This window comes from Tenrec ecaudatus, chromosome 10, assembly GCF_050624435.1.
Source record: "Tenrec ecaudatus isolate mTenEca1 chromosome 10, mTenEca1.hap1, whole genome shotgun sequence".
NCBI classification, from domain to species: domain Eukaryota; kingdom Metazoa; phylum Chordata; class Mammalia; order Afrosoricida; family Tenrecidae; genus Tenrec; species Tenrec ecaudatus.
Genome location: NC_134539.1, coordinates 39,433,866 through 39,451,727, shown reverse-complemented (window position 1 = coordinate 39,451,727; position 17,862 = coordinate 39,433,866). Strand labels below are relative to the sequence as shown.

Below are 17,862 nucleotides of genomic sequence, written 5' to 3'. Positions count from 1 at the left end.
GGCACATGATTATAACCGTGCCCAGGCCCACCTTTTCTTGCTTGTTTAATAATTGGTACTGAGAACATGCACAGCAAAAGACATCAATCCCTAAGTGTACGTGTACAAGTCTACAATGCAGTGACCTCCAGATCTCATCCTTCACCTTGTGCAAATATCCTCACCCTCCTCTTGTGAGGTGCTCCTCCCCCAGGAACATACACTCTCTGTCCCCTAGGTTCCCGATCCCGTCTTTTGAATTGCTCCGGTCAATTTCATCCCAGGTAAGGATTGTTCACAGGAGCATAGTGCCCCAGGCAGACATTTTTCACTAGTTAAGCTGTTGCTTGATTTTAAGAAGACTTCGGGGGATATTTTTTGTTTAAAGTTTGGATCTATGTTAAAAGTGGCTTCGTGCCACGGGCACTTAGGATCCCTTGGAGGTAATTAGAACTAAAAATATTATATCTGAAAATACCCAGGGCCTACCTCCTATGTTGCTCTTACCACGCACATAGAAGGAACATTCTAGGGGAGAGGGTTCCACATCCACACTATGTCTTAGCAGTCGTGCGGCCTTGGGGACAAGATTCACTCTCTCTGAGCTTCCACTTTGCCGTGTGTGAAACAAGGCGAATCGTTGTTGTCATCTCTTGCGGCCATCGTGAGCACAGGCTAAAGCAGTGGTAAGAAGGCACTAGGGACGTCAGCAGGTAGTGGCTCTTCATTTGTATTATTATTACATTACAGTTTCTCGCAGGGACTACGCCTTTCATTTGCTTGAATTGTTAATGCAACCCTAAAAATAGTTCATTTATTTAAAAGCCCGGGATGCTAAAAGATTAAGCTTTCATTTCAGAATGAGATAATATTCTCCATCATAGAGTTCCAAAGAGGTGTCGGGTAATGAGAAACAGAAAGCTTTCCAGCCTCTTTGAGAAGAGATCAGACACCTGTTCTGAGCTCTTGAACTTCTGTAGTAATCAGCAGCCTTAGGAAAGAAAGAGAGTTTTATCTCAGCTAAAAGGAGTGGAAATATTACGCTCACTTGGGCTTTCTGAACTTTGGCCTGGAAAGTGAACTGAAACGCATTCGCTTGCCCAGCCAAGAACAGAGAAGATTTCATCTTTTTTCCATTCTGAACATAACCCCGACTTCGTTCCCTCTTTTCCCCCGTCAGGGAATACCTCAGAGCTCTCTGGCAAATTCTTCTCTGCACCAACCCTCCTTTGGACATTTTTACTGACCTAGGAAATAGCTGAATGTGTCCTCTCAGCAAGAACAAAGATTGATGGTGTGGTCAGAGTGCAGAATCTCCAGCAGTTGGTGCCAACATTTCCTTGTGAAGTGGTGCTGGAACTAGTTACCCCAGGGAGGGCAGGTTCCGGGAACCTAGTGTGGACACAAAATCTTCCCAGTAATAGCCTTGCCCAGTGTGCCATGCAGCTGCTGCTCTGCTAGGCAGTGGGGCCATTGGAGTTTGTGAAAGATATCCATGGCAGAGACTGTTGTGTGAAAATGGACTTAAAATAGAGGAAAGGGCAATAGCAAAGAGGAAACTATTTTGCGGTTACTTTAGCAAGCGCAGTTCAGGAAGCAGTTCCAACACAAGGAATGAACACTGAGAAAGTTGTAATCCCTAATGTGTACTGGGCCCTCCTCACTCCATGCCAGCACTTTCCATTTATTACCATGCGTTTGCGTTCATCTCAGAATGTGTCCACCGGATTGGAAGGGAGTATTGTCCTCCTGTTAGAAATGAGGAATTTATGACTCCGAGACCCTACATGATGTCTAGACGGCCTCACGGCTCATACATGAAAGAGCCAGCTTTGAAACATACCGTGGCCTGAGTCACGGTATGGTCACTGCAAGGTCAGTGGTTCAAACCCATCAGCTACTCCAAGGGAGAAAGAGGGGGTACTCTGCTTCCTTAAGGAAAGATTCCAGTCTTAGAAATGCTATGGGGCATTTCCGCCCGGTCTTACAGGGTCTTGTATGAGCCAGCATCAGTGCTTACTGATGTGATGAGCTTTCATTGTCAAATACACATGCTATTGTTTCCCAAAGGTCTCTATTATAAAAAATGAATTAATTAAAAAACAGACTCTTGAATCAACTTGACCTTACTCATCATAATTATTAAACTTTTCTAGGACATGTTTTCCTCTCTGTCACACTTGCTATGCTTATTTGTTTCCTTGAGAGTGACTTCTATAATCTATAATTATATAAAATATTTACTTCTCTAGGTATATATATGATTCATCTCTCACCCACTTGATTACAGGCTGCAGAAAATGCCTAATAGAGCACATGGTGCATAGTAGGAACTTGAAATTATTTTTTATTGATTGATTGAGTTCCTAGTTAAGCATTCTGTTTCCTTATCGATTAGTACATTTTCTTTATATTTTGTGAACCTGAACTGTTTGTCTAGCCAATGTGCTGCACATATTCTCTTGTTTCGCATCTTCCTTTATTTTTTTCTTTATGAGGAAGTTTAATGCCAGCAATATAATATAATACATTGTTTAATCTATTTCTTTTTATATTTGTGATGCCAGAGACATTTTTGCCTTATTGATTTATCTTTTAATTATTTCATATTGTGCTTAGGACGTTTTAAAATATCTGGTGGAACTAAATTCATTCCCATGGAGTCGAGTCTGACTCATATGGACCCTACATCACAGTGGAAAACGGCCCTTTCTGGTTTCAGGAGCTGTACATCTCTCCCTGGGGCAGACAGCTTCATCCTTCTGCCTCAGGGAACCTGGAAGGTCCCAAACGATAAGCACCTCAGCACGAACACACTGCGCCACCAGGGCTCCTCTTTGGCTTCAGACTGAATTCGGAATTTAAGCATCGTTGTGCTACAGCATCTTTTTTCCCAACTCCTAATCTCAAATATGATGTGTCGTCTGTATTTCTTTGTTCTTCTTTGTTTATAAGGTTAACTTTCTGTATTAAATCTACATACTATTTGTGTATAACATAGCATCCGTTCTACTGTTTGCTGGTCAGTCTTTTACTCGTGCTGCTCTAGCTTAATTATGGTTGTTTTATGAAAATATGCTTTTCTGTTGTCTTTGAATATCCTCTAAGGCCAGGGCTCTGCCATTTTTTGGTTTTCCAAGTTTCCTACCATTGTGGTCTGATGGTGTATCAGTGGAACGTTGGCTTTTATTAGTTAAAATACGCTCGGATTCATAGCAGGATAAGCAGGCTTTCTCTCCACCACTCAGTGGCTTTCTGCCGCTCGGAAACCACTGCATCGCCTTTTGATGAACCCGCGCTTCCTCTAACTTCTCACTTGACTTGTTGCAAGAAAGCTCTCTCAGTGCCCAGCGACACTGCCGTTTCCAGTCCATGCGTCCTGCCCCACGCTGTTGGGAATTGCCTCAAGGATACACTCAATTAGGGGAATGAGAATTACCAGTCCTATTTTCATTCTTATTCTTTGTCTCCCTCTCCTAAGCCTGAATATGTATTTCAATTACTATCGACTTAATGCATTCAGTAGGGAGTTCCAATCTATCTGCATAGTAGAAAGAGGATTCGAGTTTCTTAGGCTGTTGTTTCTGGGTCTCTGAGTTAGGAAGCAAATCATGTGAATTAAAAAAAAATCTTTACATCTTCTTTCGGGTCACGGATCTGCACATGCAAATGAAAGACTAATGTCAGATGCACATTTTGATTCTCAATTTAGTTTCATTGGTCTGGTTTGATTTTGATGCAAATTTTAGCAGAGGTTTCACTATCAGCTTTGAATATTAGTATTATGAGTTTTTACATATTTCTTTGTGTGTGTGTGTGTGCGTGTACCTTTGTCATTTTTTGGAGAGAAATTGGCAGCTGCTGCATCTGAGGCTGCTAGATTAATGGCATTTAACTTGGTGTCTCTAAACTACTGTTTACATAACATTTGTTTGAAGAATTGGGTCCTTTAAGTCTGTGAAAGATTGACTGCACCATCTGCAATTTCTCAATAGAGTTATTTTTAGGGACTAGTGTGATTATATGGATTAATCATTACACTTCAGTGGAATCACAGTTCACCCCGTGCCTCGCTCTGTGTCAAACACATGTGTTTCTCTGTCTTTGGCTAAATGCTTGATCTGAGGAGTCTAATTTCATTTCTCTGTCCAGCAAATGGACCACAGCCCCACCCCTGCCTCCGTTAGAGTTCATTCCTCACTAATTTAGTGAGGTCCCCTGGAGGCAGTTGTTGGATGGTCCTTTGTGCCACCTGCAGCCACAGTATAAGCATTCAAGCTCTGCAAGAAATGGTTTTCTGCCCAGTCTTTCAGGAAAGAGACACCGACCATCCCCCAAGGCTTACAGTGAAGGGAAATCGCATCTGACAAGTAGGATCTCCGATGAACTGTTCACTCTGCTAGCAGAACTGGTTGAGATATGGTTTTTGTCCTAAGGAAGTGTCCAGTCTAGTGGAGGATAAACATTTGAGCAAATAGTCATAATCTAGTGGAGAGAGTTCTGTACTGGAGGGGTGATCAAAGTGCCCCCGTGACACAGATGAGAGATGTGTCATGCTACTTGGGCAGCAGCCAGAGGAGCAAAGTGCGGCAAATACTCAGTTCACCCTTGTGGGAATTCATGTTGTGAGAAGAGAAATGATCATCAGCAGAAACACTAGTAAACACTAACACACACACACACACACACTCACTGTGGAAATCTTCCTAAGTGAGATGGATTTTGAAAACTTTGAATATGAATGCAGGAAAACGATCAGCATCATCCAATTTGTCTAGGTGTGAAAGTGCGTGCCTCTTGTATGGGACCACACATTGTCCCGTGTGGCTTGCCTTAGTGTGTTTGGGTTGCTGGGGGTCTTGTCTAAGACTGGGAGTGACCTTTTCAGCCATACCAGTGATTTTGAAATGTGCCGTATGGGTGATTCAGGAGTTTTGGTGCAGAAGAATGACATGGTCATCGTTGTGTTTTAGAAAGAAAACTGGCAGCAAAATAGGGAGCCAAGGCCAAGAAAAGAGTTGGGAATAATTTGTTCTTCCCAGCTAAATACATCACTTGCCTTCCCTTGCTCTCTGTTTTGAGAAGCGGGTTAAGGCAGAGGAGTTAGGGGGGGGGGGGTGGAGGAAATAAACTAAAAGAGGAAGAGAGGAATCCTCTGGAGCATATTGCATGTATAAAAGCCAAAGTGACAAGGCTGGTCTGGAAAACTAGGGACCACCTCTGAGAGGCTCTCTCTGGTGTTTGACACCTCCCTACTCTTTTGCCTCGCAGACAGATTAAAAAATAAAATAAAACATTTCCTCACTGCCCCGCTTATCAACACTAGTTTTCAACTCAAACCCTTAGTCCCTAATCTAGATTCCCTGGTGAATGATGCCCAGAGATAATCCTCCAAAACCTTTCCTGTCAAGCCTAATATGGAAGCACCGTAGTCACACTCTCGGCACATTTCTTGCTGTCATGGTCCCAACCAAGAAGCACTGTTGATTTGGTGGTTGGGACAGGCATGCCACCTGAAAAGGTGGCAGTTCGAACTCGCTTCCGGAAAACAGATGTAGTAGTCTGCTACCGTCTTGAAAACACTATGGGGCAGTTCTCTGCACTTTGGGATTACCAAGTCCTGGCTATAGATTTGATTTTTTACCTCCGACTGACCACCATGATTGCTCTCCATTCATGCCTTTGGCCATGGTTTCCTTCTAGTAAACTAAACACTACCTGGAAAAAAAAAACATGGAAATCTGCAGAGGCGAGCTGAGTTTTAAAGTTCTTGAATATGGATTCAGGCGAATGCCTTCTACTCCTATCAAAATCTCTTTGATCCTTTGAAGAGTTGGAAGCTCAGCTCAATTCCTATTTCCTGCTACACAGTTTTGGGAAGGAACGCGAATCTACCACTCCCCCCACCCCACCCCGCCTCCGTGGAGAAGAGTGTTAAACCTGACTGTGAAAGGTCTTCCCTCTATTTACACGTAGCACTGACTTAAGTGCTGAGGACATTCTCACAAACGGCAACACGCTGCGTTCAATTTAATCAATATTTATAGTGCCTCTAAGATATGTAAGACGCTGTACTACCCATTCTCAGGATATCGGTGTGGTAAATGAATGGATCAAAGGTCTGCCCGCAAAATCAACTATTTATTTTACTTATTGAGAGACTATTTCCACTTCACCTATGTGATTGATAAATGTAATTTTCAAATTCGGTATTTTTCCTTCATGGGCTGGCAAGCCCCATAAGTACATGAAATGATGATGGAAGTTTAAAAATCGTATTTAAATGGCACATATTCCGCAGCGAGAATTCAGACTGAGTGTATTTGCAATCAAGTCTTCAATATGGGACTGAATACTTAATCTAGATTCATTATCACTAATTTTCCCAAGGATGGGGAGAGAAGAGGTTTAAGAAATAAGGTTACATCTGTTTTCCATAGCATCTGTACACAAGCATGTGCACTGTGCTAGGCTATATCTGTAAGATTTATTGAAAATTTTCATTTCAAAGAAAGCCAAAAAAATTATTTCAGTTATCTCACCTGAGAGTGGCCCTTAACTGATGAGATCATAATGGTAATATTAAGAAATGGGATGCATAAAGGGGCCTGTGTGGGAGTGGAGAAGCCTGATAAAAATCACAGGCTGACTGCATGACTGTGTCACCTCCGGCACGTACACCAGGAGCCATCTGTCCTCTGGTACTCTGAGAAAACCTGTCAAGGAATCAGTTGTCAATAATACGTTCTTCAATTAGACAAGAAGCAAAACTTTCCCCAAGAGGGAATCTTCTCCAGGGACATTTGTATATGCCAGGGAAGATGAAAGGATTATGTTGTATAAAGAATATTTTTTAAAACACCCTCTGTTAATAGTCTTTGGCCAATGCTTTCTAATTCTTCTTTTTCATATCTTTAAATACAGAATCCCCTTCACCTACAACTGAGTTTAGAAAATTCACTAAGTTCTGATGCTGAGGTCACTGTCTCAGTCCTGACCATGAACAACTGGTACAACTTTAGCTTGTTGCTGTGCCAGGAAGACTGGAACATCTCCGACTTCCTCCTCCGTACCCGGAATAATCCCAAGTTCCGCCTCGGGTCCATCATCAACATCACCACCAACCTCTCCTCCACGGACGACCTCATGGGTTTCCTGCAGGTCCAGCTTGAGAGCATCAAGGACAGCACGCCCACCATGGTGATGTTTGGCTGCAGCATGGAAAGTATCCGCCAAATCTTTGAGATCGGCACCCACTTTGGGTTCACCCACCCCGAGCTCCACTGGGTGCTGGGGGATTCCCAGAACGTGGAGGAGCTGAGGACCGATGGTCTGCCCCTGGGGCTCATTGCTCATGGGAAAACAACGCAGTCTGTCTTTGAGTACTACGTCCAAGATGCTATGGAGCTGGTGGCCAGAGCGGTCGCCACCGCCACCATGATCCAGCCGGAGCTTGCTCTCATTCCCAGCACGATGAGCTGCATGGATGTGAAAACTACAAATATCACTTCGGGACAATATTTATCAAGGTAGGATGGCAGGCCTGTTTGGCCTCCCCACTCATAGGGCCATACCCCAATCTTGCTGCCATCATGTCAATTCTGACTCATTTCAATCCTATAGGACTGAGTAGAATTGCTTCTTAGGTTTTCTGAGACTGTACGTCTCGACAGGAACAGACAGAAGTAAACTTTGTTGTCTATTCGCTTTGCAAAAATCTTGACTAAGTAAATCTAAACTCTAATAAGATGTCTGTGGGGATCATTAACTGCAAACCGTATATACTCTAGTATAAACCTGCCCGAATATCAGCCGAGGCACCTAATTTTACCACAAAAAATGCATTAAAAATGTGCTAAAAAACTCAGTTCATACACAAGTGTATACAGTAATCTCTAATTTGAACTATAGGCTTATAATGCATATGTAGTGGGCCACAGTCTTGCTTTTCAATTCTTGCTTTTAAAAAATATATTCTTGTTATTTTTAAAGTCAGAGCCTCCGTTTTCTGATGAGTAAACTGGGGTACTCCTGGATAGTTTGATGTGCCAGATGAGCGGTGCTATGAGATTGTATAGGAAAAATACCTAGCACCTCTTTGGACTAATAGTCGATGCACCACAGTGCTACTTTTCTGCCCACTGTCTTCCATAGCATTAGGCTTAGATAAATCTCTGTAAATCTATAGATGATTTAGTGAGATTAAAAATTGAAAACCACGAGTCAAGCAGTAAATGAACATCTCTCTCTTCTCAGCCCTTGGCATGTAAACCAGAACAGAATAGCATATAAAGCCAAGGACTCTGGAGTCAGACCATCTGACCTTGAATTTTAGTCTGCCATTTACTACTTGGTGAACGTGCTTAACTTTTCAGAGCCTCGGTTTCCCTTGTACAGAATGCGTGTCACAGTTTATTCTATTGCCATGGAGTTGCTGTGATAGATTGGGCATATAGATAGGTAATTAGGTAGGCAGAGAGAGAGAAAGACAGGCATGTATAGACTGTACCAAGAACTCCACAAGATAGACTGCTGCTGTTGTTATTGTTGATATCATAATCATTATTATTACTACTATAGATCTTGCTTCTTCAAACCATTCCAGAACTAGATCTAGGTATGCCTTTAACTTAAAGAATAACTCCTCATATAGAAATTATGTTCGTGATCCCTGAGAAACTAGAAATATCCTTAAGGGATATTTCATAGAGATCTAGAATTTCTTCTGGAAAGAGCCACCGATGGGTCAGAGATGCTGAGCTGAGTCAGAGAATCACTGCTATTTCAGAAGTGAAGAGTTAGCTCTAGGCTCAGGCCCATTTTCAGTCAGTTTTCTCAGGACAAGGCCGTCTGGTTGTATTGGAGGGAGGAACCCAGGCAGCCTCACTGGGTCTTGCTGGTGGAGAAGACATGACAGTTTGATAAGGACTGAGAAACGTGTAAACCTTTTCCATTTAATCACACCTAAAACCAAACTTACAGCAAGAGAGCCAGTTCAGATGCAGAGCGACCCTATAAGACTGGTGGAACTGCTCCTGCAGGGAGCGCACAGGCAAGAACAGCCTCATCTTTCTTCTGTGGATCGACTGGTGGTTTCGGACTTCTGTCCTTGTGGTTATCAGCCCAACATGTCCCCATTACACCACCAGGATGCCTTAATTATATATGTATTTAAGGGTTCCTTCTTTCGTACTCTAGATTGAATACCTACTATGTGCAAGGCACATACTTTATAAATGCCTTAAGGATTATGTTAATCCAATGAATTAATTCAAAATTAATTTGTGGGACTCTAATCATGACAACATGAGATGGTTTATCATCATCTGACCATTCCGTTATTTCACTATCGTATTTCAATTTCTATAAAATTAACGTCTCCACATCATATTTTATACTGCTATTCAGATATAATCCACTAATTCTTTAGTAGCACATAATCAGGGCTCAATATTTTAGCTTCAGATTGGAAACATTTTCTGTGTTGAGAAACATCCAAGCAAACCTTGATGATAATTTCCAGAGGCCATTCTTTTGAAAGGACTGTTAGTAACAGCAGACACAGAAAAAAATCACTTTGTAAGATGACATTAGTTATTTAGTATCTTTCTGTCCCGTGTAAAATGAAGAACAGAATAAAACTGGTTCTCTTTGGATCCTAAAACTGTCTAGAAGCCACCAAGAGGAGAACCTTTTGACTTTGGCTGAGTGCGCCTTTTGGGGGCTGGGCTTATTTCATAAAGATCATACTGTTCTGCTTGGCACCTGAAAGATAATCTGTATGAAATGCTGGGCCTCCTGCCACGAGGTCTCATGGCATTTTGCACATGAAATCATATGGAGGTACTTATCCCGTTTCATCATCATTATCTGTCTATGTGTCTGACTTCTGAGCTAGAATATAAATTCCATTAAGCAGAGACACGATGATTCAGCCTCATCTGATGCCTTGCGTACAGCAGGCCTCAAAGGATAGTTATTGAAATTGGCTTAAGAGGAAGGCAAGGAAGTGTTATGTTTTATTGGCACCCTCCATCATCTGCTGCTGTAGCAGGACAATGGGGGGTTGGTCGATCAATAAAATATTGTCTAAAGTAAGAAAACAACTCTGTTCAGTTCTTATCAATGCTCCCCATGTGATTCTCTTTTCCTCTTTTTGTTTTTTTGGTGAGGGGGCTGTTAGATGAATGAGTGGCCTCTGTCATGGTTGCTGTTTGTGCACGGGGTTTATTCTACTTTTTAAAGAGGAAGCGGGTGAGGTTTGGAGCCTGGCAGCAATCCGTAATGTGTCGGGGTCGGGGCCGAGATTTCTGGGTGTGCTTGAGAAGTGACTCAAAGAGCTTCCGAGAACAGGCCCCGGCCCCGAAAACTCCCTGGGGACTACAGCGAAAGAGAACGTTTCCAAGCGTTCTGAAGGGGGTCAAGGGAAGGGGGCAAAAGCCTAGAAGGAATGTTGATTCTGAATAACTGAACAGCTGCTGGAAGCCATGAGACCTCCATGGAGTTTCCATCATCTTTATTGATTTTGCTTAACGCAGTCGTTTAGCAAGTGAGTTTATTCTCAGCCCATAAGTCGCGCCTGCATACAGTAATTTTCTTAATTGTCCCTAAGCCTCGTGAGGCTGCCCCTACTCCTCCCTGCACGGCGGAAGTCGCCAGGACAATGAGCCAAGAATGGAGGATGTCAGCTACCGGGGTGCAGCCTTTCGTTTGGGCTGACAGAATTGTGAACATTGAAAATGTTCATGAAACCACCCAAAACATGACGTTTTCAGCACCGGCTTGTAGCTGACAGGAATCCTTTCTTGCGACAGACTACCTGTCAGATGTCAGGTGAGCCCCAGAAGACTGGAGGCCGCGAGCTCAAGTTCTGCCGGAAACCCCTGCCACACATCACTATCATTTCCTGAAGTTGTGATCCTGGAAGAGTTATTGCAACTCTGTGAACTTTAATTTCTCTGTCTATTAGGATTTCCACTCAAAAAGCTAAGCGGCACCCCTAAGGCCATTCAGCTATACCTTGTAGGAAAAGATTTCAACCATTTCATCTAATTTAGATCCCAGGCTCTATCAGAATTAATATAAACCTTCCTTTATTGGACCCCTATTACTTAATAATTTATATTCACTCATTATATAAATGAGGGGGCATGGATACACGGGGAGGAGTTTTCTTGTTGTAAGATCCTCTACCAAGCCAAACTAGTTAACCTGTATGCTTCTACTTGGGTTTTGAAAGTGCTAGTTCCATTGAACATGGCAGCCAGGATCCTGGTGGTAGCAGCTCCCTGGAGCCCTAAGGTAAATGAGCATGCTCTGCTTGGCTCATTGATGAGTTCATCCTTCTAGAAACCATAGCTTCGTTAAGCTCAGGGACCAACACTTCAGGTATGTATTTCTAGATGTTTCCAAAAGGAAATATTGTCACTAGGCTAATTTGATGGACTCCTTTTGATCTCACCTCTCCCATGTCACTCGTGGTGCCAGGAGCTGCATCTAAAACTTCACTGAATCTTGGGGCCTCAAGTAAGAGGCTGTAGGAAATGTGTATTCCCTTAGGACCTTATTTTGATGAACCCAGCTCGCAGGTCATTTCGTATCCCAGATACGGCAGATTTCAGGGGAATCTTGCCACATTAGAAGAGCTTCCAAACTTTCATTTGCCACAAAGGAGATTGGGATTTGGGGGTTGTTTTTTTTTTCTCTAACTTTCATAGTTAATATGCAGCTACTGTACAATTCGGAGATGCCTCAAAAATGTGTGAGGCACTAGCGGGCCACTCTGCCATTCTGCTCTGTATGCTGGCTCGGTCTGCAAGGCCACTTTGCTCTCCAGGCCCTCAGCCCTTCAGGGTGGCTTGATAAATGTGTCCTGTGTTATGCCCCCATTGCCAGGCACCTGACAAGCCTGGAAAGGTATATGCCACTTGGTTGACATTGGAACTAGATTCAGAGAACCAGGGTGAATTAAGTTGGAGCATTTCTGTGAGCAGTCCTTGTACTTGTCTGCTCATCAGAAGGTTGGAGGTTCTCATTAACCCAGAAGTCTTCAGGAAGAAAGGATTGGGGGTTTATTTCCCCCGCAAAATCAACCATTTAAAATCCCATGGGACAAAACTCTACTGTGGTCCCTCTGGGCTGGCGTGGGTTGGAACTGATTCATCACCAATGAGGTTAGGACACAGAGTGGCCACGGGTGCCAGAAAATGGGCATAGACTATAATTTCAAAGAGGAGTCACTGGTGATAGCTCACAGCCAAGGATGGAGACAAAGATGTAGGAGCACTCAAAGGACAGAACTAGACAGTGAGAGATGGAAGTGAAGAGAGAAATGCTAGTGTCCTACCACTTGAGCCACACAGACACCAGAAAAAGAGTATGCTGTGCCCGTGTCTGATGTCTTACTGTGGTGACTCTCTCAAGCACACCAATAGGAACATAGCCACACTCTGTGTTCAGATCTGACCCAAGAGCCAGAACACTCCCTCCACCCTACAGTTTTATTTGCAAGTGACTGACTTGGGCAGATATTAGCAAAACATATATTCTAGTGATTAATTTGTATAGCATATTAATAAAGAGTAATATATTAAATTATTCTTGCCCATTAACTGATAGAAATCTGTTTAAAAGATGAGCGTTATATGCTGCTTTAAACAGATGATACAATCAGTCATTCAAATGTGTGGAATCCAGGGCTAGAATTTAGCAATTACCAATTCCTATTAAATTCTTTATCATCAGAGAGGTTCCCATCGAATTAATTTCTACTTTTCATCCTATCCATTATTCTAGCGAAAATGTATTGGAGTTTCAATGCTTCAAACAATCTGTAAATTGCCAATGCAAATGTTTCCTGGCTGATGGAGCCCCATTCTTCTGGCAGAGTGATGAAGAGTTCTTTAGGAGATACATGTCAGATGTGAGCAGAAAACATGTGTTTAATTGCATTTGCCATACAGTGACTCTGGCCAGGCACTGTGCTGTGCCCAACATTCAACAATCCCTCAGTGTGATAGGTGCTTAAATGAATGCTGAAATCTCACGTAGCCTGACCATCTGCAGTGTAATGAAGCAGAGTATTGGAGGAAACAGGCTCATTCCTAATGGTAAGCCATGAGGAAATACGGCACTCAGAATGAGGAGATAAGTATCGAAACCTCTGGCCTCGATAATCTAATAAGTCAGTAGTAAAGTCAATCAACAGCCCAAAATGTATGCTCCGGGGTTGGTGTTGTAGTTAGGAGCCATGGAGTCTTTAACTCGTAATGACCCCATGCCACCCAGGGTTCGCCACCTTTGTTAGAGCCTACGCGCTGGTCTGTGTCTTATGGCGCGGGCTAGAACCACCAAACTTCCGGTCGATAGATGCCTAGTTTAACAGTGTGCCACTGGATCCCCTTACACCCAGGCACCCAGATGGAAAGTGAGAGAGGACAGCGAAGGGGTCCTTGTATATGCAGTTCAAGGAATTATCTCCAGTGTAACTTGTAAAATTGCCTTGTGGATGGAGAAAAAAATAAAAAGCAATATTTTCCTATAGACTTGGACTACAGAACAACCTTGTGGCTAAGATAGACAGATCGACATTGGCCTTCCAGGGAGGCAGATGCCGCAGGGATCTACGGCAGGGAATGTGCGCCTTCAACACAATGGAGGCTGAACTAATAGCAACTGGCCAGGCCAGAGGTCAGCAAACTGTGGAGACAGAAGAGCCAATCCTGTCCCTCACAATAATTTAAAAGTTATTGGAGACCCATAAATACAAACAAATAAAATCACCATGATCTGAATCATATCCTTTTTTTTCCCAGTTGTACTTCAGAACCACATTCAGGTACCAAAAGAACCGCATATGGCTCACAACTGCAGTTTGCTGACCCCTGGGCCAGACTAACAGAGAAAGATCCCCTGGGGGTATGAGAAAAGGATGAGATGGTAAAGAGACATGTAAAAACTAAAAGGAAGTAAGGAAAATGGACTTGAAGACAGGGTGGGAGAATGGGGGCTGAAGTAGCCACAACAGAATAGTTAAAAGCTCACATAAGATGAAGTTCCTTACTGACAGTTCAGATCACTTAGCATTTCCTTTGTAATTCTATAATTCCTAGTTATTCAATAATTCCATTGTTCCCAACCTTCATTTTGCAACCTAGTCATGAACCTTTGTGTTAAGGGACCACAGAGAACACTAACTAAAAAAGTCAGAGGTGCAAAACCACCAACAGCAATGTGGCAGAAGGATGTGGCAGTTGCCTTCCCTAAAGATTTACAGGCTTGGAAACCCATGGGGCGGCCGTGGTGGCGTCATGGTTACGAATTGGGTTGCTAACTGTACGGAGTGGACCAAAAGGAAAAGAGAAAGGCAAAGGAAGAGAGGAAAGGGGAAAGTCCAAGAACAGGTAGTAAGATAAAGAACATGGAAAGGATCAGGACTTAACCATAGACTAGCCCAGATGCTAGAAACTATGAATGCCGGAGAAAGAAGAGATGATTTAGAGTTCTAAGAAAATAAGGAGACACAAAATTGAAATAAATTAGGAGTCAACAGAAATAGGAAAAGTCTTGGCAAGTAGAAAGATTGCCTATGGATCAAAATACCAACATAAATCTTGCAGAAAATATAAACTAATAATTCAGCTGAGTGGAGAAATCTTATAGAGTTGTGGAATAGAATTGAGTGTAAGATTTTGAAAAGATTTTAATCAATATTGTACTTAACTGGATGTTTTAGAGAAGGAATACTAGTGTCTTTATATACATACATATACATACTTCATTGAGATACATGTTCTGATATGTACTGATTGAGTGGGAGCTAAATTTAAAGTGCCTAATAAACATATTTATAATAAATGCACAAAGCAAGTATATCTGAAATATGCATACAGTCAATGTGGCAAGAATTAGATGGCAGGAAGGAACCCTGGTGGTACCATTGGTTAAGGGCCAAATTGCTAACCACAAAGTCAATGGTTCGTATCCAAAAGCCACTCTTCGGGAGAAAGATTAAGCTGTGTGCCCCCATAAAGGTTTGCGGTCTTGGAAACCCAGGGGACATGGGTGCTCGATCAGAGGGTCCTTGGGAGTCTGAGGGGCTCATGGAAGGCAGTTAGCTTGTGGTTCGTTGTGAAGAGCTGAGGGCCTTCTGGAGACTGTTCTGAGCAAGACTGCTAATCAAGCATAGGCAAAATCACAAATAAATTTCTATCGAGATTTATGACTGATTAATTAATTTCTCATTCCTAAGGGGAAATTGTAAATATCTTCAGATGATCGTGAGAATAGATATTCAGCTCATTTTTGAGACATAAGAAATAGGTAAGATATAACATATAGATTTATTTAGTCATTTAACAACACAAAGAAAGTTTTCAAGGAGAAAATATACATATTAAACCAAGTAGATGTTCTCACCTACCAACATAATTAAAGGAAAGCAACTGTGTAGTGGGGAAAGCAGAGACAATTGGCCAGTTTGAAACACTTTTTAAATGAGAAATGTAAGAGATTCAAAGAGATGAGTGGATAAGTAGCAAAAAGACCAACTAAAAAGAAACTCACAAATAGCCTATAAACAAGAGACGAGAAAAAGACATGTGGGTATGTGGAAGCAGTTAAACAACACAAACCCACTTCTCCTGCATTGATTCTAACTCAAAAACCCAAACTCACTGCCATGAAGTCAATTCTGACTCATAGTGACCCTAGAGGACAGCAGAAGTGTCCCTGGGGGGTTCTGAAACTGTAACTACTTACGGGAGTGAGACCCTCACATTTCTCCCTCGGAGAAGCTGGTGGTTTTGAACTGCTGACTTTGCAGGTAGCCACCCAGTTTGTAACACCCGCCCAATTTGACACCACCACGGCTGCCCCATGGGTTACCAAAGCTGTAAATCTTTACAGAAGGAAGCTACCCCATTCTTCTGACACATTGCTATTGGTGGTTTTGAACCTCTGATTTTTTCAGTTAGTGTCAGATGAATAGGTTTCAAATGAAAGTTGAGAACAGTGAAATTATTGAATAACTAGGAAAACATACAGGTTTGTCATAAACACAATGTGGGTAAAACAATACACTGAATAATATAATCAGGAAGCAAGAGGTCTTAAATGTTTTATGTAAATGACATTATTTGCAGTAGATTTTCATTTAACTTTAGTAAATTTTAGAGCAAGTTAATGAAAAATAAAGCTGCACATGAACAATGTAATTAATCAGAGAAATTAAGATAGACATTGCCATTAACATTCTACAGATAATTAGTGTTCTGTTCAATTAGTTCATATAATATTTACCCAAAATGACAGTATTCTAGTACACAAAACAGGCTTTCAATGTAACAGCCCATTTGTATGTTGCGGTAGCTCAAATCACTAATGATAAGAAAGCAAACTCTGAAATGAGCTTGGAGTGAGGTCAGAATAAAAGAACACAAATATTAGCTACAGAGAAAGCAATCACAGCAAACACCCTATGTTGTACTTGGTACCTTGAACATGTTGTATTAAAATCATTTACACGTGATCTAAGCACTTTCATAGCCAAATTAATAGATGACAGTGACTAAATTCTTAAAAGAGAAAATAAACCAATTGCTTAAAATGATAATCATGAGGAATAGGCAAAAAATAAATTTCTTAATTAAAATAGAAAGTAAAACACCAAAGCATCAGAATGAGTGCATCCAAGGGCTGCTTGTTTTTGAAAAAAAATAATAAATAACTAAAACAGACAAATCTCCTTTTTAATCTCATGAAGACCAAAGGCTAAGTTACAAATAAGAAAGTGAACATAACATAAAATGGATTTTTCAATTATAAGAAAATGATACACATAAATATAGTGATTTATCAGAAATGGCAGCAAAGTAGGTAGCTTTCTACTAAAGCTCACACAACGTCTCACTGCCATTGAGTCAATTCTGACTCCTTGTGACGCGTTAGGACCTAGTAGAACTGCTCCTGTGGGTTTCCAAGTCTGTAAATCTTTTTGTTTAATACTCTTACATCTCTTATCACATCCATACATTCATCCAGTGTGTCAAGCACATTTGCACGTATGCTGCCATCATCATTTTCAAAGCATTTTCTTTCTTCTTGAGCCATTGATATCAGCTCCTCATTTTTCTCCCTTCCTCCCCTGCCTACCCTCCCTCATGAAACTTTGATAAGTAATAAACTATTATTTTCATATCTTAAATCATCCTCTGTCACCCTTCACTTACTTTTCTGTTGTTCTTCCCCCTGGGAGGGGGTTACATGTGATCGATCCCCCCTAACCCCCCCTTCCCCTTATCCTCCCGGTATCTCTACTCTCATTGTTGGCTCTAAGGGGTTTATCTCTCCTGGATTCCCTGTGTTGCAAGCTCTTCTCTGTAGCAGTGTGCATGTTTAGTTCTAATCCGATTTGTAACGGAGAATTGAGGTCATGATATTGGGTGGAAGGAAGCATTAAGGAACTAGAGGAAAGTTGTGTGTTTCATCAGTGCTACACTGCACCCTGACTGGCTCATCTCTTCCTTGTGACCCTTCTGTGAGGGGCTCTCCAATTGTCTACAGATGGGCTTTCGGTCTCCACTCCATGCACCACCCCCCTGCACCATTCACATTGGATATGATTTTGTTCTGGGTCTTAGATGCCTGATACCTGACCCATCCACACCTCATAATCATACAAGCTAGTGTGCTTCTTCCATATGGATTTTGTTGCTTCTCAGCTAGATGGCCACTTGTTTATCTTTAAGACCCCAGATGCTATATCTTGTAATAGCTAGGCACCACCAGCTTTCTTCACCACATTTGCTTATGCACTCATTTTGTCTTCAGCACTCATGTCGGGGATGTGAGCATCATGGAATGCCAGATTATTAGAACAAAGTG

General features: G+C 42.0%; 1 protein-coding gene across 1 annotated transcript in view; it reads left to right on the top strand.

Moving 5' to 3' along the window:
* The window catches only part of GRIN3A (glutamate ionotropic receptor NMDA type subunit 3A), a 230,729-nt gene that overhangs the window by 56,088 nt on the left and 156,779 nt on the right, over window positions 1-17,862 (top strand). Inside the window, exon 2 of the mRNA XM_075560251.1 lies at window positions 6,904-7,508. Within this exon, the coding sequence (XP_075416366.1) occupies window positions 6,904-7,508 (605 nt within the window). The remainder of the gene's footprint in view (window positions 1-6,903; window positions 7,509-17,862) is intronic.